The sequence below is a fragment of the Astatotilapia calliptera genome, chromosome 18 (genome assembly GCF_900246225.1).
Source record: "Astatotilapia calliptera chromosome 18, fAstCal1.2, whole genome shotgun sequence".
In the NCBI taxonomy this organism is placed as follows: Eukaryota; Metazoa; Chordata; class Actinopteri; order Cichliformes; family Cichlidae; genus Astatotilapia; species Astatotilapia calliptera.
In genome coordinates, this window is record NC_039319.1 from 15,372,840 (window position 1) to 15,400,092 (window position 27,253).

The following is a 27,253-nucleotide window of genomic DNA, read 5'->3' on the forward strand; positions in this document are numbered from 1 at the left end:
AAGACGCGGTGATCAGTTCTGCTAAACCAGCTGCGCTGAGGTGAGTTCACCCGCAGTTCACAATGAAGTAAATTTGTCCGCAAATATAACTGTAGGCGATTTCACAAGAAATCTGAAAGCAGAAGATGAAACCTTTAATCGCTTTGCAAAATATCATATTGAGCATCATAAATCAATTGGCAAGCTATCAATCGTTCAAGGAAGTAATGTGAACCTTTTGGCAGGCCTGCTCCTGAAAAATATTTACTCTTCCTACGCACCGATTGCTCAAGATTTTGAGATTACCAAAAGTTTTGGTTATTGTCACAGAATGCCTTCTTTAACATGCGATCACCTCTGCCTCACTGGTGTTTGAAACATGTATGCTTGTAGAACATATATGGCCCATGAACATATACAACTGCAAAGCTTTATTTAATGAATGCACATTTTATCCTCTGATGATACACAATTAGGTTGTTATTTATTTTTCCCAGAAACACCCGGCTGATAAAACAACAGCGTTCATAGATTTCTACACAATCAGTGCAATTACAGTGGGAGTGAGAAGCAGCACTGGTTGACATAGCTGACCTCTTGATTTGTAAATAATATCCACTTACTGTTTGCCAGCTGAGAATATCTTTAGGCAGGGACAACCCTTCTTAACTCCTGTGTAAACACCTTTCAATCGCTCAGCTACCAACTAACATCTTTTGTGTCCACACACACCTTGATTTTTGGCACGTAAACAGAGAGAGGGATCTGAACTTGGGACGAGTCCAGGTTTTGCTCAGCTACACCTGGGGAGCACTCCTGCCAGGATTCAAGATGAAGTCTATTCATTCCCAATCTCAAACAATATCCAGCGCATTCAGCGCAGATGGGCCAAGTGACTTCACCGAGCCAACTTTCTACTTACTGTGTGTAAACACAACAGCACCTCAAATTAAAGATTAAAGCCAGCAAGTTTTAAAATTATCATTGCACGCTCTGGGTGATATTGGATCTGTGCTGATCACTCCCCAAAAAGACACATCAGCAGTTATTAATCTTTCAAATTTTTTGCGCAATTAATCTTTCGTTCAGAGGTTTTAAGCACTGACTGAACTAGTGTGGAAAAGTGTTTATGAGCAGAACTTTGGTATTTTGGGTTAAATGCTTATTAGCTTTCTAGGAGAATATGCAGCTGGTTACCTTAGCTGAACAGAATACAAGCTTAGCTTACATTTGGCTGACCAAAGGTTAAAAAAAAATTTTAAATCCACCTACCAGCACCTCTAAATATCACATATTGGTTTAACAATCCATAGAAAAATCAAGGTAGTTTGACATTTTACATTGATTTATGTGTTGGAAGAACACCACCACAGTCCACAATAAAACTACGTGTTGATGTTTTTATACTCTAGTTTTTGCAATCAGCTAAAGCTTCAGAAAGAGAAGGAGATTGTGTTGTATTTAAAATATACCTCCCTGTTTCCACCCTTTTTATTTAGGCGATGCTGAATATAAAGATTAAAAGATCTTCTCATCTTACTGCCCATCTGAATGCATATTTCTAGTCACTTTGTCAAAGCAGGTTAATCAAGACAGCTCAAGCTGTAGTTCTTGCAAGTTTATTTTTTGCATGATTTCCCTTTCAGTTTGGACAGTGCTCAATATAATCTGAAAATTCGCACAGGTGAGCACATGAAAGCACAGGAATGCGCTTTTTTTTCATCATTATAAGCTTGTCAGTCCTTCCTAAAGGGCAGTTATTCAAAAGCCTATAGGCCCCCTGTAAGGGCCTTGCTTCTTAATAACACCTGGTGTTAAGGAGATCAGCGGGAGGGTTTGTCAGTACATGACAAGAATGGACACTAATCCCAAGCAATACCCACTGGTCCTGCATGTCTCTTGAGTGGGATAATTGATTCCCACACCCTTCTTAAAACATACTCGCCCCCTCTTCTCAGACCGAGCAACCGAGAAAACAGAGCTTGTTTCATTCTGGCGTCGAGGGAACACCGCTATGAGGACAAAAGCGTGTGCTTTTTCTTTTTCTTTTTTACTTTCTTTTTTCCCCCTAAAGCTCCTATGAGAGTTGAACTGAAGGCTGTCATAAGTGTTGTAGGTGGTAGTAGAAATTTGTTTGGTAATACACCCTAATCTCTTCAGGTTGTCTGGAATATTCCTCTCTTTGCTGTTGCAGATCCCGTAGCTAGGCCTCCTCCTGCTTCACAGACCTTCTCTCAGAGGAAAACATGCATATAAGGGAACTAAATGCATTTTTTTAATAGATTAAGACAAGTGATACAATGCAGAAAAAGAAACAAAAGCACACAAAAAAATTCCACCAACTTTGTTTCAGCTCCAAGTGTGACCAGAATACTCATTTCAGATTAGAGTGTTAGACTGCAGTGTTACATTTCTTTGCAATTACAATGAGGTTCCCTTTGGGCTTTGAGGTTAGTCTGACCATTGAAATAAGTTGGAATGTAGTGTAGGATGTAAATCGAGTCTGGGGTATTTCCTTGAGAAGGCGAATGCATTCAAAACATCTCAGTGTTACGGCACATATTTTAAGAAACAGGGTATACAAGGCAAATTAGACAATAGGAGGTGATCTAGAAAGATGTAGGCAATTAGCTTAATTCAAGGCAGATTGCATCTCGTAAAAGGTATGCAAAGTTCACGCAGAAATATGGTTTTGCATTCTATATAAAATGTCATTTTGAGTAAAGAGCAAAGATTAGATTCCTCCTCCCTCTCCTCGGAGACTTGTGTATTAGCCTTGGTCTGACCTTGTCTTGATATCACATCCCTGGAGAGGAATGTAAATCGTATCCGTCCAATCCCAACCCAGTTACCACCAAACTCCTTGTTCTCACCACCTCTACTCCGCTGCAGGGCCACATGATCTTTTCCATGTACCAGACATAATTTGTGGCTTAGGTTTGGAGGCTGACGGTGCGTCTGCGCCACTCTGCTGTTTCAAGCAACCGGCGCACCATCTGCAGCAGTTCTCAGCATTCAGGATACATACAGGAAGAGTCCGTCTTCGTGGGCTATCACGAGAGCTCTGGAAACCTCCAATCGCATCCGAGACAGCAACAGTTTGGGGATTACTGATCAATACATTTAACATGTTTTTCTTCCACTAGGAAGATTTTTTTTGCAAGTTAAAAAATAAAGGAGCAAAAAGCCCCACTAAAAAACACGCCGCTCTTAATTTAGGAGACACCATGATTGTTGTCTAATTCTCACTCTTGGATTTCTTGTGCAAAAACAAAACAGTAGCTGCTCTCTCTGTTGTGGAACTTAATCCCAGTCCTTCATTTGTGGCAGTTAACCTATCATCCATGCACATTTTCTAGTGAAGTGTTATGACACACCTGAACCAAATTGTATGCGAGCGTGTTGTGGCCTGAGAATGTTTAAGTATGCACATCTAAGCCACTGCTGCCATGCAACTGCATAATGGATACTTTCCTTCCAAAAGGCATATTTTGGATTGTTTCATTGTATAACAAATTTGTTATGTAACAGCTGTATTAAAACAGTTTTGCTCACGCAAGCCTACATTATGCTTTCTTGTAAACAATGACATTAATATCAGACCGCAGGCTGCTATTGCCCAAGCAGCTTGAAACAATCCACCTCATGGTTTTCCAGCCACGTGTGAAACACCCAGCCTGAGAGGTGTTTGCAGAATTGCAGTTTTCTATTTGCCCTTGAACAAGCATTGCTATTCATCTAGGTTGACTTCATTCGACTGAAGAGAGCACCTAGAATGACACAAAGCAGTCTCAACAGTAAAAGCCAAGACATGTCAGCAGTTCTGTGCCAGGAAACTACAGGTTGCTGTACATAGACAGACGGGATGGTAAATGTATAGTGAATGGGTCGCGGTCCTGACCGGCAGGTGTTGTTGATGGAACGGTATGATCTGCTTTGCTTAGCATTAATGAAACAAGACAGAGTCCAGCCGAGCAGCTGCAGCCGGTGCAAGTCTCCCCCTCTGCTGATTGCAACCTGGGATGACCCCAGGAAAAAGTGTCAATGTGTGGGAAAAGATGAGTGAAGAAGATCAAGAAGACAGAGGAGAAATGAAGACTTTGTCGTTTTCTCAGCAGCTGATAAAAAGCACTGCTCCCTGATATGACATGCAAGGCTGTTCCTGTAACGAAAGCTGTTTTGTCTCTTCGTGCTTTCTGGCCCCCAGAGCTTCATCTCACTGCCCTAATGTGTGACTTCACCACTAAGACAATTATCTGAGTCACTCTGAGGAAAAATCTTATAACCAAAGACCTCCACCAAAGACTGATTTAGACTTGCTTTGACCCACACAGAGAGACAATCATCTATTTGCTTCTCAAGGTTTCAGATCGTGACCTCCTAGGGAGTTGTTTTATTACATTTAGATCAAATTCAGCTTGACTTTAACTCTATGTCTACATATGTGTGTAACAGAACCCTGTATATCCTCTAGTACCCCTTTCACCGATGTGTTTTTGTCTTTTAGGCAATTTTAGTATTAGATATGTTTCCCTTTTATGCTAATACTTCTCTAAAGGACTTCTCTTTGAAGCTCTAATAATGTCTTTTAGATAAACTAAGCAGTTAGTTTTAGATTTGTGACTCTACACTCAGTCAAAATCCTCAAACTTTGCAGCATGAACTTTCTGGGTGACATCTGATAACTAGAGTAATTTGAATTCATTTGAAGTTACTTGTCCAATTTTTCTCCAATTTGCAAAGCAGATTCCTCCCTCACTATATTTATAACTGGCTTCTAGGTTGAGATCTGGTGACTGAAGGCTATAACACACAGTATTCTCACTCATGTTTGCTTCTATTAGTTTATCCTTTCAAAAATGTCTTTAATCTTTTCGTTGCATCTGCTTGGCCCTCCATTCTACTGATCGGCTAAGATGCCATATTACAATAAATGACGTGCTTTAGGTGTGTAGTTAAACACAGCAAATGTGACGTCAACATGAGTTTGAAGTTCCTGATTTCCCTTATCAGGAGGCTTTTTACACCCTGTATTGCCAAGAGGCAAGCGGGGCAGATAGAAACGTCAACGCCTGTGGTAATGCCCATCCTGAAGATAAAGTCAAAGCAGGGGCAGAGCCTTAGCTTTGTTTCCCATGTCTGGAGATCGTCAGAGAAGCACAAGGGAAAGTGATGAGTTGTTTCCAGGTGTGAGCTCGTGGGGCGTGTCACATCTTATTGAGGCAGCACACAGCAAACATGTGGTATTGTTTTTAATGATCATTTACAGGAAAGAGCATTTGTGGTTGCGACACAGCACAACAGATGATGATGATGAGAGAGATCAGTGCAGGCTGTCGCAAATGCTCAGCTTACATCTGTTTTGTTTGTTTTCTTCTGTGCTCGCCAGAACAATCAGAAAACATTATCAAAGTGAACCACCACAGATCAAGTCTGATTTGATAGAAATATTCAATAATGTCAACGACGCAGCTACATAGCTCTTTATTTCCTGACGTTTAACTTGTATTTGTTATCTGTTACTGCATTTCCAACCAATTGGGGTTTTTTTTAATCTAACTTTATTGAATAGATTTATCTTTGATTTTATCTTCTTTTATATTGCTTGACATCAACCTCCCTTCCTTAGAGATATAAAAGTGCTTGCCTTTTTTAAATTTCAGATCTTTACAAAAGCAACCAAAATGTGTGCATACACGCTTCAAATTTAGATTTTTTTTTTCTATTAAAAGCTCAGCAGTGATAGAAGAGCGGATCACAATTCCACTACAGCGGTGACATCTAGTGGTGCTTTTGCATTTTCACGTAGCACAGACCTAGTTGAGTGCAGTAGCTGCATTAAATCCTTTAAATCCTTTAAATCCTTGTTGTATTTGTTACATCTTATGTAAACACTTTAGTGTAAGAATTAGCATTAACAGCTTCATGTTACACCAGGAAAATATTTGTGGAAAATTGAGTGAAGTAATGAAAATGTGATTAGTTCAGATATTTTTCTATGGCATGATGTTAGCGTGGCTGTGTTTTGTCAAACAGGGGGAGGCCGATGATGCAGAGCAATGACAAGACTCACTTGTCAGACACGACTCCCTTCTAAGGGTGCTTTTCTAAATGTCATCACCATCAGAGTGAGGTCACCATGGGCACACAGAGGTGCCCTGATGTCCTTCTGCTCGCTCCGGGGGAAAACCTGACTAGATGGGCTGCAGGGAATGAAGTAGAGCTGTGAAAGATGGAGAAAAGAAACTGAACACAACCTCATTTACGTTTTGTTAGTGAGCCGGTTATTATAAGAAGACATGTTGATCGTGTGACTATGTAGAAATAACAACATGTTTGCACTCAAATCTTTAAGGAGCTATTTCTACTTCCTGGTAAGTCTTCTATATTCAGGTGCCATAAGCTTAGCAGGCATCACATTTTTCTCATGTATTTAACATTCACTGGCTTGGCCTCAGTACCAGTGCTGACAGCTACTGACTCAGTCCATAGCTGCTCCAAATTCCAGATTTCCACCTCTGCGGTTGCCTAAAACCCACTGACTGTACAGTGCATTTCTCATTTTTATTTAGTGTTTGGTTTTATTTATTTATTAGCAAACAATTTATATTTATGGTAATAGTAGATGAGTTATTTAAAGCAGCAACGACAGTAGGATCCGCAACATTTATCTGACAGTTTGCCATCGTTTTGCTTTAAGAACTGCTTTAATTCTTCAAGGCATAGATTCAATAAGGTGCTGCAATCATACCTCAGAGATGTTCTATATTGATGTGATGACATCACACAGTTGCTGCAGATTGTTGGCTGTACATCCATGACATGAATTTCATTTTCCACCACTTCCCAGAGGTGTTTTATTGGACTGACATCTGGAGACTGTGGAGGTCATTTGAGGCTGTGGTGTTTAAACTGTGTTCACTTTGTACTAAGGGGCTTAAAGTTTGCCAAGAAAATATCCTCCAGACCATTGCACCACCACCAGCCTGAACCCTTGATGCAGGGCTGGATTTATCTGTGCTGTCTTGGTGTTTATGCCAACTGTGTTTAAGAAAAATCCCAGTAGATAACCAGTTTCAGAAATACTGAAACCAGACAGCCTGGCAACAACAACGAAATCAGTAAGATCACCTTTCTTCACCATTTTGATGCTAGGTTTGAGCTTCAGCAGGTCAACTTGTCCGTGTCTACATGCACACAGTTGCTTGCAAAGTTGCATTAATGAGTGGTTGAACATAACAAAGTGACTAGTGAATACATACTGTAGACTAATGCTGCTACTATTATGACTAATGATACATAATAACAACATGATAATAGTAATAATCCGATTTTGATTAATGTCCAAGGAAATAGCAATCTTCAGTTACTGTGGGGAAATATATCCTCTGCTCTTGTTTGAGATTTTTACTTAACATGAGAAAGTTCTCCTGTAGTACATGTGTTGTAAGCAAGTACATGCGGTACTTAAAATAAAAAAAAATAATAAATTTAAAAAAACTACTTCTTCTGTGGCATCATTCCTGTTTTAACTATAATAGCACATATACATACAAATCCATACACCAGTTAAGTCCAGGCAAGGAGTAAAAAGAACAAAAAAAACCCCAAAACGCAGAAACTGTATAAACTTCAGTGTCAGTAAAGAATGAATACTTTAGTAAAAGTAATTGTCTAATGATCATATTCAGGCAAAACATTTACAGACTTAACTGCATTCAAGTCATTTAAAGCTGCCTTACATTCATCAAGTGAGACTCGCTCCTTTAGTTTTAGATGATTCCAGGAGGAAGGAGCTAGGTGCAAATCTTAAGGCTGTTTTTCCAAATTCATTGTAGCAGATAGAAGGAATAACTCTTGGGTATATAAGACAATAAATTCCCACACTTATTGAATATAAGTCTGTAATTAAGATGGGAACAAACCAAGAATAGCCTTCTAAATAGGAATAAACCAGTGCTTGGGTCTATGACGCGACAATGCAGACAATCCAACCTAACGTGCAGTGGTGAGTAAGAGCTTTAAAGTTTGTACTGAATCTTAGTGCTCCGTGATAATGGTATTGCAGCTGATGTTGTAAAGTTAGTTTTATTTGAAAAGATGTGATTACCCTTTGCTTGACTTGCAATGTACAACGATGTCAACTAGATGGCGGTAACATCTAGTCTTCGACCCCATTAAAGGTGTTTTTTTCGTTCTGCGCTGGCTTTCAGCCTTCTGCGCCTTCGGTTTGCCAGCAACGTGAGGAAATTTGAAAATAATGGCAGGCAAAGCTGAGTGGCCACTATGTAGCCAATTAACGAGTCACTGAACCGGCCAGGGAACGGCAAAATGAACGCACCGGGTATACTTATTTTGAAGCAGACCAAGTATGACGGTGTGGAGACCGTAAGAAAGTGTGCAAGACGCACATGGAACAGCTGCATTTGTGCAGTAAAGCAAATAAAACCTTCACTTTGTGCAAGCGTATTTTCTGTACAGGGTAGTCACAGCTATCAAACAATCCATGGCTGGGCATGTGTTGATGCTGCTGCAGCTGAAGCTGCCGTACATTAATCCAGTTTTTTAATTTTTCCTGTTGTTGAACAAATTCCCCCCAAATTCCAAAAAAAGCAATAATAATGCATGTGGATGTTTACTGAAACTGAACTCACTACTCTCGTAGTTACGATCATCTTCATAGCAACGACAGGTGCTGACTAAAACACTGAAGTGACTGAACTTAACTAAAACTTGAAGTAGTGAATTTGTTCCCCCCTCTGTATCGCGTCACCAGCCTCTGATATTGCACAACAGGCAGCTTTTTCCTTTCTTCCTTTTTTAACTCCAACGACAAGCATCACTGCCTGTAGATAAAAGACCGGTCCACCTCATATCAGCTATCAACAGCCACTTGACACTGAGAAGGGAAAAACCGACAGTCAGCTTTTTAGAGTCAGTGTTGCGGCCAATTTTATCGGATATTTTCGTTGGAATGGCAATCTGACAGCTCATCATACAGATAGTAATATTCTTAAGTGTGTAGCATTAGAAGTGGATGAGGTAATACCTTTTGGGAATAAAAGAAAATGTTGCTAATCAGTGGCTTTTAAACGCCAAGGTGCGCCTAATTTATCGGCTGATAAAATAGAACTAGAAAATAAATAAATAATACAATTAGAGCATCGTTTTCACATTTTACAATTTCAGAAACTATATGCTGCTGACAGAAATCCTGAGGTTTTATATATTTTTCAGATTTTAAACTATATAAAAAGATATTAGCTGTTTATTTGTAGGGAATTTAAATAAAATTTTGTTTTTGCTATTTTTTTTTATTATGGCCAGATTTATTAAATTAAGCCAACCCTTCAGCTTGTTAGAAGCACTTCCAAACCTCTAATTTTACATTCATGACAAAGAGGCGCACATAAAGGACTGGAGAGGCTTAATTGTGGTCTGAAGCAATTCACACATATTTATTTCTGCATTTTAGAAGCTTCAAGCCAGGGAGTGAAATCCGGACAGGTTGTTATAGCTACGCAATCCACAGGGGTTCCGATGTCTATTTAAAAACCTTCAGACCCTCCCTCTCTCCTTTAAACAACATTATATATCACACACACGCTGCATGCTAATGCCGAGCAATTCTCAGTGAGCACTAAAACACATCTTAAAATTAGCTCATTCTGGTGTTTGAGTTCAAGCTCCCTGACATGGCAACAGAGGGAACATATCATCAGAATTCCCCCTTTGGCAATACCTGCTGATTGGGTCCTAAAAAAAAAAAAAAAAAAAAAAAAAAAAAAGCAAGCGGCTTTTAACTTTTAATATTTGGCTCTGAGAGTTCTGCCACGAGCACTCGCGAAAGAGAGAGTTGCCTCTGATTTTTCTTCTTTCATTTTTTTTCTTTTGGAGAAGAGAAATAAAAAATTGCCAGTGCAGCTTCGTTTTCGTCTTTTGTTTTTCTTTTCTTTTTTCTTAGCACTTCGGTTAAAATCCGTACGCGGATGAGTGCGCATGTAGGCATTCTGCTTGAGATGTTTTACGAAACTTTAAGGATGATATACCTTGGATGTTTCCTGTTGCTCTGTGGGCTTACGCATGTCATGGCAAGCTATCCTATCTGGTGGTAAGTTTAATTTTCATTATTTCCCGGACAAGAAGTGACACATTAAAAAACATGCGGGGATTGTGGATGACCTGTAATTTTGAGTTGTTATAGTTGTGACTGCTTGTCTGTCAGCTGCAGAGCTTTAGCGTGTGGTGACGGTGATCTTTTAACGTTACTTTTTATAATATTATAAGACATGCACAGTGTGACTTTCTAATCGGGTCATTAAAATGACATTTAGTAACCCATGGAAACCGAAAGTATACAGGCGAAAGGATGGGCTGAATTGTAAACGCAAGAGATGAACGAAACGTGCAACTTTGCAAATCGGGAGCAATTTTGATCTCCAGAATGCAGCAGGTGCAAACTTTATGTGCTTGGAAGCGTGTGTCTATGTGTGCTCGTGCGTCCAGTGTGTGCGTGTGTCTGTGTGCGCGCGCGAGCGTGGTGATGGTGATGTTGTCATTGTATGTTGCCATGTGTTGTCATTTTTGCACTTAGCTCCCGACTTCATGTTTTCAGTCTTTCTGCCATGTAAATGCCAAAAAGAACCAAATGCGTGACGCTGACATTAATGAAGCAGAGCAGAGCTGCGTTAAAATTACGATAGTGTAATTAGTTAAAAAAAAAAACTACAGGATTATTGTATTTTGGTATGTTGTGCTGTTTTGTAATATTTCAGCTTCATCCATCAGTCTTAGCTGTTATCAAAGCACAGAAATATACACATATATATATATATATATATATATATATATATATATATATATATATATATATATATATATATATATATATATCTGCCTGATTTCTAATAAATCATTCAATATTTGGAGGACGCTTAATCTACTTTTCTTAATGGGTCCCCTGGTGGTAAGACTGATGAGAAACTAATTACATGCTCAGCTGGAAGGAAATCCTGATATAAAAGTGGGCCCTCTGGATGGAGCGATGGGGGGACTGCACAAACTACTTTTTTTTTTTTTTTTTTTTTTCCAGTGTAATTGAATGTTTGGTTTACTTTATTTATTTGATGCCAGTGCAAGATAAAGTTTTGCATTTTTTTTCTTGGTACTTTGGCAAACACAGCCAGGGAAAACCTTGAAATTCACCCTTCATAAGAGTTTTCTTTCTTCTTTTTTTGTGGAGCTTGTTATGAATGACACAATGGAAGAACAGTTTTCCATTCTGTCATAGCTGAAACCCTGCAGCAAGCCCAGAGCTAACTTCTGTGTTGATTGTTTGATTTTGGAGGGTGCCAGTGATTGAAGGGTCTAACAACAGGGGTAAACATAATGGAAGCAAATTTTGCTGCATCACTCCCGCCTATACAAATAATGTCTAAGTGCAAAAGTAACTCATGAAATCACTTTTCAGTTCTTTCATTCCTGACACAATGCTGAACTTTTTTTTAACTTGAAAGATTACTTGAGTGATTTTTCTGTCTCATGGCAACTCATCCCAAGTCAAATAATGTGGTTCCTTTGGGATTGCACTTAGCATGCCTGCATTGTCTTTCCGTTTGCTAACAGCATGCCAGCCATCTATGATCTAGACCTTCTGTGAAAAGCAGCTTACGATGTTTTGCTGACAGAAGCTTGCCTTCAAGCAGCCATGGGAGCTGCATCACTCTCAACCCCTGCACCGCAGTCGTTCTTGGGGATACGGCTCTGCACTAAGACAGGTTCATGTCTGTCTATTCTCGACCTGCCATGACATAGCCTGGCTGCACCCGCCACCCCACCACCTTCTTCACTGGTCCACCCCACCTTAGAAGATAAATACCTGGAGGTGAAAGCTTGCCGCACATTCCTTTTCCCAAACATATTCTCTTGATGTCAAAGTCGGCTCCAAGGCCTCAGGGCCCACAAGTAAAGTGGTAATTCTAAGGCACCCTGCTTGGGCTTGCTGAAATATGCATTAAACCTGTACTGGATAAACTTAGATGAGTGGGGGAAACTTTGTACTGAGGCAAAAAGTCATATACATCGTATATATTTTGCTTAATTTATCTGTAACAGTTATCACTAAGGTGCTCCTTTGAAAACAATAGCCTTAAGAGCATGAGTGAATCCTGTGTTTCCTCATTAGTTGTACTAAACATCACATGTGCAACATCTCTGCAAAGCAGGAGAAAATCAGTGGATTTCTTTTTTTTTTAGAAAGAATTAAAGAGATTAAAGTTGCCAAGACTCAATAAATACCTAAAATCTAAATAATACAGCAGGTATTTTAAAATAGTTGTTGGAATTAGTATCCAACAACACAGTCTTTTGTGCAATAACTTCTTAAAAAATCATAAATCATCCATGGTGAAACATGCCCCGCCGCCTCTCACGGGCCATTTCCTAACACAGAAAAGAGGTGGCAGGGATTACTCAGCCCCAATGAGACAGGCATGGAGACTCTTGAGCCAAGCAGCCTAAGCACACTGACTCACATTGAGCTTGTGGGGTACAGTTCAAGACAGTGACAGGGCAGAAATACCTCTGCTGACCCTCATTGGTGTGAGTACAAGGACCTTTAAAGTTGCTGGTTTTCCCAAGATGATATTGCCACTGACCTTCATGATTACCTGCTGTTGAGATGCACACTTGCCAAAAAAATTTGAATGCAGGTTCAAGAAGAGACAGAGAAAGAGCTACAACTGACAACTCCCTTCAAATCCATTAAAAAAAAGAGAGCTCTGCTCCTAACCTGAACATCTGTACCAGTTCTCTTTGGCTGATGAACTTTCACCAGTAAAAAAGAGGTCAATTGTAGTAGGAAACTGCCTTGTGTATTGTTGTTTGTAGCAGACAAAAGGCAGATAAATGCGATATGTTCTGAAGAGGTTTTTAGCATGCCATTGCTCACTTACTGGCTGTCTCATTTATGATGAATTAGGCTGGTGTAGTCTGTAGAAATTAGGCAAGAAATTCTGTTGAAACCAATGTGACTCATTGCTTTGATGTTTTCTTGGGAGAAATAACAGGAGTAACTCATTGGGTCAGTTCATGGCTCAGGAGCACCTTTGACACCTGGCAGACATCCTTAATAATTACAGAGAGCTGAAAATCAACCTTTGAATGTAAAACCTAATTGAGGTATTAAAGGTTGGTACGATGAAAGCCATCAGAAACCGTCAACATGTGGGGTCATTTGACTGTGAGGCTCTTTCTTTTCTTCAGGTTAAAAAAAACCCTGCCTGAGGGCCAAAGTCAGGAATTTGGTAATCTTGTTTTGATCAGCGATTAGTCCTTGAACAGCAGTGAACAGGTCAGCAGATAGTGAGCTAACTGCAAAGCAAAACACTGCACACCTGCTCTTAAGCTGCATTTATAGAGAATCTACATTAACCATTATGACTCCAGCATCGCCCAGGGGATGACAAACTGAACACTCCTTCCAGCGTTCAGTCCTTAATAGACAGTTGATGTAAATTAAGGGCTTGTCTTGATTGCCAGCAAGCTACTTTGTAGCTACTCCAAAAGGTATTTGCCAAAGATAACAGGAACTGTGCTATTCAGTAATTTGGCTGTTCTGTGCCATTATGAAAGAGTCAAAGTGCTGATTTGATAATTTACCACAGAAGGCAATTACTGCAGGCCAGTTATTCATGCATTAAAAGAAAAAATGTCATTTTCATCCATCTGTTTTCCATCCATGCTTCTATCCAGCTTATCCCGGCCAATTTATTAATTTTTATAGATATATATATATATAATCAAATGTATTTAAATGGAGAGTTCAGAATCCAAATTCAAACCTGTTAACTGCTTTTATATTGGTAGAAGAGAAGAATTAGAAGCCGGAAGTAAATATTTGATTTGCTTTGGAAATCTGTTTTTTAAGTCATTGAGGGGCAGAGCTTTGCTGTTTTTAGGCTAAAGACAAATCGAATCAGCCTCCAACACTTTTTGCACTGCTTGGTTAGAATTCTAAGAAAACTATATAAAATTTTAAACAAAATGGCATAAATCAGTATGCCTTTTGTGCAATGCGGAAATTCCAAAACATGGCCATGCAAGCACCCTGCAGCGTCTTTTTAAGTCCTTCTTAAAAATGGGTCATTCATAAAATGGATATCCAATATCTGTGATTACTACCTGCTAAAAGTCTTAATTGAGAGGACACAGAAAATAAAGACAAAGAGAAAGCAATACAGGCACAAAGAGAGCAAGAGAGAGAGAGAGAGAGATGTAATCAGTGAACCAAGTTTGCACTTGTTGTATCCCAGAATACCTTCCTCAAAAGAAAAAAGGAGGGGAGGTTCAGCGTTACTCTTAATACACTCTCTGAAGTTTCAGCGTAGGGTTTGCACTCTTATTACCCTAAGCTGAAGGCCTGTTAAGTGTGCGGACAGTTAATAACAAGGTGCAGTTTTCCAAGTTGTCAGCTTAAGGTCTATGAAGACCTCTGGATGCATAACGGACTTTCATCTTAAACAGAAACACTGCCTGCTTCTGAGACTGCAGGGCTGCAATTTCAATACACACAAAGGCCAGGTGCCTGCAGAGAGGGTAGTTGAAGGGATAAAGAATGGATGTCTAATGGTAGCATCTGATACAGAAAAATAAACACACACAATCAAACGTACTCAGACGTAAAATTACACTGCACCAGGAGGGAAATTAGTCCCCCACTTGAGTGGTGTTATATCAGTAGATAAAGATGCAGACAGATAAGATATAATTATCCAAATGCACTGACAACACGACTTCCTTTCTGCTTGTAGGTCACTAGCAGTCGGCCACCAGTACTCATCACTGGGCACTCAACCTATCCTTTGTGGCAGCATACCAGGCCTAGTGCCCAAGCAGCTGCGTTTCTGCCGGAACTATGTGGAAATCATGCCGAGTGTGGCTGAGGGGGTGAAGATTGGCATCCAGGAGTGTCAGCACCAGTTCAGAGGCCGACGCTGGAACTGCACCACGATCAATGACAGTCTGGCCATTTTTGGTCCAGTGTTAGATAAAGGTAATGTTACAAAGCACACAGAGTTTTCTTTCCTGCTACTTTTCTGTCAAAAAATAACAATTTGTAGAGTCCTTAAGTCTATAAAGATATTTTCTTGAAGAAATGCCACTTATCAGTAAAAAGTAGGCAACACTTTTTGCAGAAAGAAAAACAAACTATGCCTTTCTTTGACAGGAAAAGATGACCAGAGTAAAGTAGTATTATTAGCTTATGATGACTCCACTGTCTTTGAATATGTATTTGAGAATGTCTTAATCTCTGCAAAGTTCTTGGAAGTATTTAGCTCTTTAAACCGACTGAAAAAAAAGAGCAATAAAAGTGACTTATCATGTCTCTCTCCTGATTAACTCTCCCATTAACAATTCTATATTCCCTTTGTCTTATATTTGCATTAGAAGAGCTGCACTCCCAGCATGCATCATTCATTATGCTGATTCAAATCCTTGTTTAAATAGACTTTAGACTGAACAAGTCTCGGGGGTCTGCATGCATGCAACGATGTACACGACTAGCCTAAGTCGAGTGAGTTCTGTCTTGTTGGAGTTTTCTTTAGGAGGGGATCCCCTGTGATTGCTGGTATTTTCTTCTGATGTACTTTACCCAAGAGATGAACTGAACTGAAGCATAGAGGTTTTCCAAAATACATTTTAGCTTATGCAGTGATAATTTTCAGGCATGTGTCTAATCATGAGCTCAGGCAAGAGAAATCCCCATTGCCCAGAAAACTAGCCATAAAACCAAGAAAGAAAGAAAGATGATATATGTGTATATTTAATAGTTAATGCAGTTGATCATAATAAAAATTTTAAAGAGTGAAATATTTCTTAGTAATTAATGAGGGGCTAGTGCAATATTTAGTGTGCAGACATAAGTGTGATCTTTTTACTTTATTCCATCTCCCAGCAGGAAAGCAAATGAGACTGTTTCCCAAAACATCAGATTCACACTTTGATTGGATAGATGAATTCTTCTTCCTGATTTCTGAAATGAGTTAAAATCAAGAATCCATGCAGGCCCCAGTGGCTGAGGGTCGTGATCCAAACTCGTCATCTAGTTTACGGAAGACTGATGTAAACACAAGGGGGCCGGGGGTCACGTAGGGCAATTGCTTTTAATAAACTCTTGAGCCAGTTGATAGAAGAGGCTGGAGTTGAAGTAGGTGGCTAACGATATGGGGTTCTCAATCCCACTGCTATTGTGGTGCAAAATGCCACCACGTCTTTCCCTCTGCATCCCCTCCCAGGCCTAAATTGCAGGGGTGCTGACTGGAAAGAGAAGGCGGCTACTGGGCTCTAGTAAATCATTTTGATTGGATTAAGGTCACTCAGGCCCTTAATAATGTGAGAGGTCAAAGTGGCTGGATTAAGTGCCTTTGTCAAAGGCTGAGGAGAGTAGCTCAGGGGCTCACAGGCCTTTGATAGGACTTAGTAGGAGAGAGCTTCCATTTCATTGGATTTGATTGATGCTAGTGTTTGTCCATGCAACCAGGCCATTGTCCTCACTGGTGTCAGTTTGTCTGAAATTCAGATTCTTGTTAGTCAGTTTCCTCCTTCCTTTTTGTTGCCAGATTTGAAAGGAAGAGTAGGCACCTTTATTTGCTACAGAGGCTTAGTTACTGTCAGTTCAGTGCATCACTGCCCGTGTCCACTTCAACTCCACTGAGAACATTAGAAGTTTGTTTTAAAGAAGTGGATTAAGAGGGACTAAAGGAGTAAAGCCTTTACAAAAAAGAAGGCAATGTAGTAAACGGAGTTGAACTACAACTAAAAAATCAATTGAAATGAACAGGTTGTGCATTTTGAAGATAAGTTTAATGGGTTACATTAAACTATATGCACATAAAAATGCTCTTACTCAATGTGAGCATACATTAGTTGACCACACAAACACTCATCTAAGAGTATTATTACTTTAGAAAAAAGCATATCTTATATCATGTTCTCTCCTTACACATGGTCTAAACCTCTTTTTTTCTCCACACCCCTGCCTCCAGGCTATGTCTGCGTCAGTGCTCATTAATTTACATTAACTAAAGTGTCAAAACATGCACCACTGGAATCTGCCTGTGATGAAAGGTAATAGAAAGCTGCACAGGTGTTCCTCAGTCTGCAGAGCCAATCCCAGAGCTATTTCGGCATTCTTGGTATTTACAGAAAACCTGAATGCTATATGGGTATAATCAGTTTCCAGTTTATGACTCATGTGATGGGATTAGGTTTCTTTGCTATAAAAAGTGGACAGTCACAGTTTCACAAGTCTTAACACCCGTACAGGAAGTCAATGCACCGTCATTTTTCTTTTTGAAGATAATGAAGTTCACTGGAAATTCCTATTATGTAATTTGTTAGCGATACTGAAAAGTTTGACACTATTGTAGCTCTAGCTTGTCTTCATTCACTGTGGGCACGTTTGCACTGGGCAGGATGCTTTGTTTGCCAGGAAATACAGATACCTAAATTGATCTAAATTATTAAGTTCCATCTAAACTAACCAGGAAAAGGCCAGGGGATGTGGGTTGTGACCTATGACCTGAGGATGAGAAAGAGTAACTATTTAGGATGAGCCAAAAGGTCCCTGCATTTCATGAGACGTATGTCTCTCCATGCTGGGGGAGGGAAGCTGGCTCACCAGTATATCATTAACTCTGTGCAAGAAAGAAAGAAGGGATGTGGTAAATGGAGTTGATGGGGGGACCTTAGCCCCACTCCCCGCTGGGCACTGCTCAGAGCACAATATCTTCGCAACCATGAGATTAAGCAGGAGAAAAAGTGCTTTTCCCCATTCACACGCCCTTTAGATTGTTTTATTAAACCATTTGAATAGGGATTTCCCTGTCTGCCGACAAGCAGGGTCCAGCCAATGCATAGTTCTCTGTTGCTATGACTTAACTTGGTCCCCACTAATCACTAGCCAGGGCAAATTTCATATAAAATATCTGGGGCTATTGTGGGACTAACACAGCGTGACAGTGGCAACACAATAGGGGATTCAACCCCCCAGCAGGTTGTAGGGACCGCTTGGCCTGCCAGAGTCTGGCAAAGTTTGGTGGAAAAGCATTGTCTGAGAAGAAATACCACAAATTGGTCATAAAACTAAGGAAAAGCAGTGGAGCTAATGTCACAGGTGGAGTTTCCAGGTACAGTGAATGCTGTCAGAGGTGGATTTAAATCCAAATGAAAACACGCGTTTAAAAAAATGGGTGATTGTTCTGATTAAGTTTTCATTAGTACCTTCCAGTGAGTTTTTACTGTCATGTATAAATGGGCCACACACGAACAGTGATACCATACCATCGAAACTAAATTTAGAATGTGTTGTATGTTTATAGTCAATATCAACAAAAAAGGTAATCTGATGAATCAGAAGCTTGCAGGTGGGGCAAATGGGGCAAATTTTCAGCAAAGCTCTTCAAAATTTTAGAGATATTTCCATTTTCTTGAATGCTTATTCATTTGATAACACCAGGCTTTGTGAAGATCTTGTAAAGTAGCTTGTGAAAATTGTAAATACTATATAAGAAATCTATTATTTCACACAGAAATGCCAGGATATTTTTCGTGTGCTTCAATCCTTCTCCACTGACTATTTTACCACAACATTGCACTCCCCTCACATAATTCTATGACAAGTTCACAGAATATCTATGCTGATGGCTGTGCGCTTTTTTTAGTAGCACAGAAGTATGTTCAAAGATATTTTCAGACACAAATGTTAGTTCCAAAATCCTTTTTCGGCATTTGAAATTAAATCTGTTTTCTAAGTCACTTCAGATTTAATGTAAGCCAAACACCTTAGATATTCACTCAAACTGAAAACACAAAGCTCATGCTCAGTCAGCTTTAGATGAAGCATGGTGATGTGTAATTAATCACTGTAGACAGTTCCTTCATGGCGCAGTCTTTGGCTACTTTGACTTTTCACGAAAATGAAACAACACCAAATAAAAAGAAACGTGTTGGATTCACAAAGTGGGATTTGAGGAAGGAGAGCATTAGTTCAAATATATTTGAACATTAGTAACCTTGTGTGTATACAGTAGTGGTAATGAAATGGGTGGTGAGGGATGCCAGTAGACCTTTTCTCTTGCATCATTGTTTCTAATGCCCTTTAGTCCTGGAACTGGTTGGAACCTGCTGTAAGGGAGGAGCTCGTTCTCCCCTCAGCTTTATATGCCTTTACTTTTTTTCTTTTCTTTCTTTCTTTATCATTTTTTGTTCTTCAGACAGAAACGTGCACTGTTTCTATCAAACACATACTCAAACACATCTCACGCAGACAGCGCAAGATTTCAATATTGATCTTAAACCATTTCTTTTACTCTTTTTTTTTATCTTTAGTGTGTTCAGTTCATGTTTACTCCTGAAGTTTCCACTTCATCCTGTCTCTTCTCCTTCTTTGTCTTTGCTTGTGTTTTTGCAAGACCATACAAGTACATATATTCAAAGCAAACACTCCGTCTAATGATTCATGTTAAAGCAGCAAGGAAAGGATAGAAGGAAAGTCTTTCCCTTTTTGGAATGGTATATCTGTTCGCTAAAGACCCATCTCCATGTTGTGTCTATGAGCTGTCCCCTCAGTGTGAGGCTGTTTCCTAACCTTTCAAAAGCTTAATTGAGTCTCTTAATTATAGGCCTGTCAGGCCCGTCTCTTCCTCTCATCTCTCTGGAAGATCCTGATCCCTCTGACTCATCAGTTAGCTATGTCAGACAGAGACGTAGAGGCCTTGCTGGCCTTATTTAGAGACAGGACGATTGATGTCTGGTTAAATTAACCCACACACTGTTGCGATATAGTAGATACAACCCAAATACAAGCAGCAGACAGGAGTAAAGGTCTACTTAGTTTGTTTGATGCTTTCTTGTTTTGTTTGGTTGAAGATGTTTGCTGCCAGCATATCTTACATATTATTAAATTTACACATTGTATATATTATATATTATGTATTAAAGCTATATCTTTCTTATTCATTTTTATTTAAATTTAATATAAATTGAATTCTGGAAATACTCAAGAGATACATTATCCAAGTGATGCTTGTCTGTCTTTGTCTTTCCAGCCACTCGAGAGTCAGCTTTTGTTCACGCTATTGCCTCAGCGGGAGTGGCGTTTGCGGTGACCCGTGCCTGTGCCGAGGGTTCAGCCAACATCTGTGGATGTGATACACGTCACAAAGGCCCCCCTGGTGAGGGCTGGAAGTGGGGTGGCTGCAGTGAGGATTTGGAGTTTGGAAGCATGGTGTCCCGGGAGTTTGCTGATGCAAGAGAGAATCGGCCTGACGCACGCTCAGCAATGAACCGCCATAACAATGAAGCAGGGAGAGTGGTTAGTTCTCTTATTCATGTTTTTGCTGTGTCTGTGGTAGCAGTTCTTCTGCTTTTAAAAGTTATATTAACTAAACTTTATTTTTTTTAATCTGTAGTCTCTCAACGACAACATGTTTCTGAAGTGTAAGTGCCATGGACTCTCTGGCAGCTGCGAGGTCAAGACATGCTGGTGGTCTCAGCCTGACTTCCGAGTTGTTGGGGACTACATGAAGGACAAGTATGACAGCGCTTCTGAGATGGTGGTTGAGAAACATAAGGAGTCCCGTGGATGGGTGGAGACCCTGAGACCCAAGTACAACTACTTCAAACCCCCTACAGAGCGTGACCTGGTTTATTATGAAAGTTCACCCAATTTCTGTGACCCCAATCCTGAGACCGGCTCCTTTGGCACTCGGGATCGCATCTGCAACCTGACGTCCCACGGCATAGACGGGTGTGACCTCTTGTGCTGCGGCAGAGGTCACAACACGAGGACTGAGAAAAGAAAGGAGAAGTGTCACTGTATTTTCCACTGGTGCTGCTATGTCAGCTGTCAAGAGTGCGTGAGGGTGTACGATGTGCACACCTGCAAATAGAGAGGTTTTTGTCTTTTCTCACCAAAACATAATGACTTCACTGGGTTGAAGAAGAAATGCAGATTCCCACCTGCAAGACCAGAGAGACTGTAAAGCTCTGTGACATGTGCGCGGACAAAGACACAACTGCCTCGTGTTTTTGTTTTGATGCTACAAAGAGTGAGTCTCTGCCTAAATTAACTGAAACAGCTGAGTAGGTGTCAAAGTCCACGAACGTCACCCTGATGGATGGATAGTTGTGATGATGGCAATAATGTTGATATCCTTACCGAGCATGAAAAAGGTGTCCTGATGTAGGAAAGGAGAACTTGACAAACACCATATTGGTGATTTTTTTCCCAGTGTAGTTACTTTTAATCAAGAATAGTCCAGCACTACCAATGCTTTCAAATCTGCAAGGCAAAAAAAAAAAAACATTAAAAAAAGGCATTTCGTTGAAAGTGAACGTTTCCTTCAGTGTGTAATCATCGCTTGTTTTTGCAGTGAAAAGTAACAAGAGTTGTGAGCAGGTCACATGATCAGACACTCAACAGCATGTTTTCTCCTCCTCGACATGACTACTTTATTTGCGTATTTTTGAACACTAACACGATCATTGTGTGCGTGAGTGTTTCTTTTACAAAGTGTTATATGTTACTGATGTTTGGGTAAGAATGCACTTGCACCTGAGTGAATGTAGTTGTTTGCTGTGATGTGTTTACATTCTCAATCTCTTAAGCTAACCAGTTAATATCTGCTTTAAACCACTAATTTTATTCGCGAGTAGAAAGGAAGCCACATCCAACAAGCGTCGGCAAAACGAGAATATAGTACGCAGTCTGCACATTTCCTGAAAGGCCAGAGAACACCTGGATCAAAAAAACCATCAAGAGTTATGACCAAAGACCAGAAAAGAGCCTCCCCATCCACCGCATGAGGCTGTGATAGTCAGTACCATTGATGAATATGAAGCATGTTCTCCTTATTCTTAACAGTATTAGTGATGTGCCACGTGACTCGGTGTGGGGAAAGCTGTTATTTATTAAAGGTGTATTCCCATATACACATATAATATAATATTTAATCAAATAGAAGCATACTCCCTGGTAAACACAGCACAAATGGTAATTTAAAAAAGCAAAAAAAGAAAGCAGACAAAGCTGTATTTTATAAGCTCTCAATATTGCAGTGTAATTTGCAGTAATGTGATGACCAAAACGTGTGTATGCGATCATCCTCAGCCGTGGCTTTTTGTTCCCAAACTAAACAACAAGCAGCATCACTGAAACTATCAATACTTCCTTTGTTTTAATGCTGCTACGATAATATGTGTACGTGTTTAGGTCCTTACACACAGTTTGTCCTCGTCTGTCTGTTTAATATGTGTATTCTTTGGCATGTATTGATTCTTTCTGTGAAAGAAATCTATTATAAGTAGTTTGGGTTAAAAAAAAAAGTGAAGTTTTACTAATTTTTGCATACAGTTTAACCAAATAGACCAGAATAGAGTTTAATATGTTATTTTAGTCATCTGTTACCTTGTAGTCATGCTAAAACACCAGGGCTAAGATGAAACATGTTGTGCTCTCTTAATTTGAGAAGAAATACAAAATAAAAATTCTTTTTTTACTTACGTGGAAAATATAAAACTACTGAAAGCTGAGACAGAAAGTTACACAAAGTTTATGAAAAGTGCGTTTCACTGATCGCCTCCACTGTGGAGGAGTGTGTAGAGTTTCTCATTAATGTTTACAGCTAATGTAATGCTACGTCTCAGGCGTGCGCGTTTAATTCAAAAATGCCCACCCAGGATTCGATAACGTCACGACTGAAAATATCAATAAACAGCCATAACCAGTTTCACATTTTAGATCATTTTTAGCAAACTACGCAACAACCAGCATTCATACTAAAAGAGCTGTTACAGTACACTTTTTCTGTGAGTGATCGCCTGTATGGATAATTTGGTTCGTTCTAATTTGTTTTTGTTAAGTCTTTAAATCCAAAGTTTTGTACAAACTAGTTCTGTGTTTTTATGAATTTCTAAAAGCCGATGTTTTTTTATAATTATTTATTTTATGCTATGTACATATTAGTAATTAAAAGTATATATTTGCGGAAATACATGTTTTGAAATGGTGTTGTGTGACTTGTAACTTGTAGCCTTTTTACCTCATCTCTGTTGTTCCACTGACTGGATACAGGTGTTTGTCCTACTGCCTGTAGTAGATTTCTAAACGTTAACTCTGTAACACCAAAATAAAAAAAAAATATTTTAAAAAAGAAAAAAAAGAGACAATGTTTCTTTTTCTGTGGTTGAAGATTTTTATTACAGTTTTTCTCAGTCGCTTTGGTGCGTTTCTCAGATCGGAATTGAAATTCTCATAACTATTAGTTCAACCTCCACAACACTCAGTCATTTGTGCACATCATAGTAGCAATTTCTCCTCTCTCTGAACAAACTTCAAATGATTTTGGACATGAATCAGTTGCTTCCATACATTTCCCTGCTGCTTTCTGACATTTCCATTTGCTTATGTCATGTCAGTCAAAAGTAATCATACCTATGGATGCTGAATAGTCGTTCCCAATAAAACTAATAGTCATACATCCATTGCTTGAGTCATCACACACAAAATTGTTGAACTAGTTATCACATGCCAAATATTGGCCATCTGTCAAGCAAATCTTATACCTTTCTGTATCATTTTTCCTGGAAATGTCTCCGAAATTGAACAATTGATCTCAGGTGAATTACAGCTGTCACTCATGAGGAGGCGTGTGAAAGTTTAGTTGTAACCAATGACAAACAACTTGTTCACTGTCAATTATGGATGAATCCTGTGAATCCCCAATTGGCAAGCATATATAAACTGCGCAGGAGCTAGTGTGTACCATTTCTACACTTCTGTGACACAAAATGGAAGGTCAGCACCGTGGAAGAGGGGTGAGGATGCGGGGAGGAAGGGGAAGGGGAAGAGGGAGAAGAGGCAGAAATAGGCAGATTCCTAATGAAATAAGGGCTACAATTGTGGACCATGTTGTCAATCACGGCCTCACCATGGAGGAGTCTGGTCGAAGGGTGCAACCCAATATTGGAAGAACTACTGTCAGTTCAATCATTCAAACATTCCGTAGGGAAAACAGGTATGCAAACAGTAATACACTGTACTGTACTGTGCCATCTCAGACACATCACATGTTACTGTACTGTATTTGCAATTTCACAAAAAGTTCACTCTGCACCACATAGGATTGTAAGATAACCTCGCGGAGGCGGAAGAGGGCCCCTTTTTACCCCACAGCAAGAAGAAGCCATTTGTGCAATGGTCATTGCAAACAATGCAATAAAGCTGAGAGACATACAAAGCGCTGTCATAGAGAATTACACGGTATTTGGCAATATTGAATCTGTTTCAATTTCAACAATTGACAGAGTACTCAAGAAAAATGAAATCCACATGAAGCAATTGTATAAAGTGCCATTTGAACGAAACATTGACAGGGTGAAGGAGATCCGTCACCAGTATGTGCAGGTAAAGCTGGTCTTCTATGTTCTGCACTGCAAACTGTTTTACAGTACTTCGTAGTTTCATGCAGTACACTTGCAATTCCACAGCACATACTCTACAATGTGTTTTACTAAATGCATGCATTACTGTTTGTTACTGTACACAGGCATATTGTGACATTGCATTTCTGTCTCTCTCTAAAGCGTGTACTGGAGCTGGAAGCCAGGGAAGCACTGCACACATTCATATATGTTGATGAGGCAGGTTTCAATCTGGCCAAAGGCAGAAGGCGTGGAAGAAATCGCATTGGACAGAGGGCAACCACTGAAGTCCCTGGTCAGCGCGGAGGGAATATTACCATGTGTGCAGCCATCTCAGACAACGGCGTCCTCACCCATATCGCCCTTCTTGGTCCATACATTACCCAACATCTCCTGACATTTTTAGACACTCTTTACAGGGACCTAGTCCCTGAGAATGAGAGAGGTGGAGGCCAACTCAGCAAGTATGTTGTTGTCTGGGATAATGTCCGTTTTCACCACTCCCATCAGGTCAGAGAGTGGTTTGCAGCACATGACAGAATTCTGGTTGAATATCTCCCTCCATATTCCCCATTCCTTAATCCAATAGAGGAGTTTTTCTCTGCCTGGAGGTGGAAAGTTTATGACCGGCATCCACATGAGCAAATGGCCCTGCTAGAAGCCATGGATGCAGCATGTGACGACATCACAGCAGGGTCCTGCAGAGGATGGATTCGCCACTCCAGGAGATACTTTCCTCGCTGCATTGCGAGGGATAACATCTGTTGTGATGTAGATGAAAATATGTGGCCAGACAGACAGGAACGTCTGGATGTGCCAGAATGATTTACTGCACTGTTACATGTGCTGTTTATTGTTCACATTAGTGCACAGCTCTACCAAATGGGTGATTTTATGTTTACATGTATTCTACAGTGAACAAGTGACTGTAGCATATTTTTCTTTTGCACAATTCTGTAGGATTACAAACACTTCTACACAATGGAAATGTGAAACGTACGTATTCAGTGTCTCAGTTACTCCCAAGACTCCCATAACATCTACAGTGACTTTACTGCACATTTCAGATGGCTGTACAGGTAGGCCATAGTGCTGTCGTCAGCATTTTCAGGTGTCACCAATTGTTTTTGCAATGGGAAACACTGAAATTATAAACTGTCATAGTGGAAACATGACAATGCCATTTGACTATCTTGTTCATAAAGATGGTGTCAAGACTTTTCATTTTGATGGCACTGACAGTTTCATTGACATGGATACTTGCTTTTGAGGTATGGATAATCAATTCTGTGCATGTGACGTGCTTTTGCAGGCTATCCACTAGGTTTTGCAGTTTGCACTAATTGTTTTGGGAAATGCACTAACTGCTGTGCAAATGTTAGTGGTGTTCTGAGGAACGCACCAAAGCGACTGAGAAAAACTGTAAAAACATGCACAACTGGTGTAGAGCACTCTGAATTACGTTGTACATGTACAACTACAATAAAGGCTATTCTATTCTAAAACAGGGGCGGCCAATTCATTTCCCCAAAGGGTCAGATTGGACTGGGACTCTCTAGATTAATTTTATCTCTTCATAGACTTATTGGGGCATGTGCTCATTTTGGCCCTTGGGAAAATGCCAACCCATTATCAAAGATAAAAGTGAAAGATAGATAGATAGATAGATAGATAGATAGATAGATAGATAGATAGATAGATAGATAGATAGATAGATAGATAGATAGATAGATAGATAGATAGATAGATAGATAGATAGATAGATAGATAGATAGATAGATTTATCTTTTAAGCAGAAAATTAAAAATTGGTATGTTGAGTTAGTCATAAACACCAATAGATTCAGATCCTAATGCCCAACCACAGGCTTTGGATTTGTTGTGGGACAAAAGAAGAAAAAATAAGGCTGGACTCATAATTTGATTCCTTTGAGAAACTGCAGAGGCCAGCTGTGCTTTTTAAGAAACAATAATGGCAAAAAAAATTCTTAGTAATGAGAGTTTAGAATAAGATGGAGCTTTGTTGAGGAGAAAGACCTTATCTCAAGATAGATTAGGAGTTGGGTGTGAATAGAGCCCACCAGTGTTCCAGCTCAGCTGCTGGACCCCTGATAGTCTTTGAGCCCGGCAACAATGTCACCACCAGAGGCCAGGTCTCAGTGCTATCTAACCCTATTATCACACAGAAAGATTGATACACACCCCCTCCAGAGTGGAAGCACCACAAAAAAGTGATACCCTTCCGTTGTCATTCATGTGAATTTACTAGTGTGCTCACCTCCACATCGAGCTATATTTTAAGCTTTCTGTCCCAGTTTAACTCATTACGCGGGTGCACTCAGACACTCATTAGAGTGCTGCAGCTTCTAAACCCCTCCCCATGACTGAAAATGAATAAAGACAAGTTGAAAACTCTGTTGTGTATGAACCTGGGAGCCAGCCAGGTTCAGGAGTTATCTAACGGCCTGGAGGGTGTCGGCAGCTCATTCCACAATGCAACCTTTGACATTTTTCACACCAGCTCAATAGGCGAATGAGTAGAGAACATGAAACACATCACAGGATGAACAGAAACTCGGGCCCTGCAGCAACAGTGTGCTTTCGTTTAAGGAAATAGCCCCTTCAGTCAGACCCTCCTTGCTGCTTTGTCACACAAGTGAGATGAACATTGTTAGCAGATAGTTGTCAGAGGAGGCTGCAGAAGCTGCACTGAGTGAGATGGCATCCTGACTGTGAGAACTTTGACGCGACCAGACTGCAAGTGCCGCCACCCAATAACCATATAAATGGAA

At 40.0% G+C, this 27,253-nt stretch overlaps 1 protein-coding gene across 1 annotated transcript; it reads left to right on the forward strand.

Moving 5' to 3' along the window:
• Positions 1 to 9,917: 9,917 nt before the first annotated feature.
• Positions 9,918 to 23,156, forward strand: wnt3a (wingless-type MMTV integration site family, member 3A). The gene is made up of 4 exons (XM_026150682.1): positions 9,918 to 10,090; positions 14,790 to 15,031; positions 20,088 to 20,353; positions 20,451 to 23,156. Exons 1-4 carry the CDS (start codon positions 9,969 to 9,971, stop codon positions 20,928 to 20,930), a joined length of 1,110 nt encoding a protein of 369 aa, XP_026006467.1. The 5' UTR covers positions 9,918 to 9,968; the 3' UTR covers positions 20,931 to 23,156.
• The last annotated feature ends 4,097 nt before the right edge of the window (positions 23,157 to 27,253 follow it).

Bases quoted from the DNA above. Each gene is read 5' to 3' on its own strand.
- wnt3a (XM_026150682.1), top strand. From the start codon at position 9,969: ATGAGTGCGCATGTAGGCATTCTGCTTGAGATGTTTTACGAAACTTTA. The intron at 15,032-20,087 runs GTAATGTTACAA...TTGTCTTTCCAG, and splicing joins TGGTCCAGTGTTAGATAAAG to CCACTCGAGAGTCAGCTTTT. The intron at 20,354-20,450 runs GTTAGTTCTCTT...TTTAATCTGTAG, and splicing joins ACAATGAAGCAGGGAGAGTG to TCTCTCAACGACAACATGTT.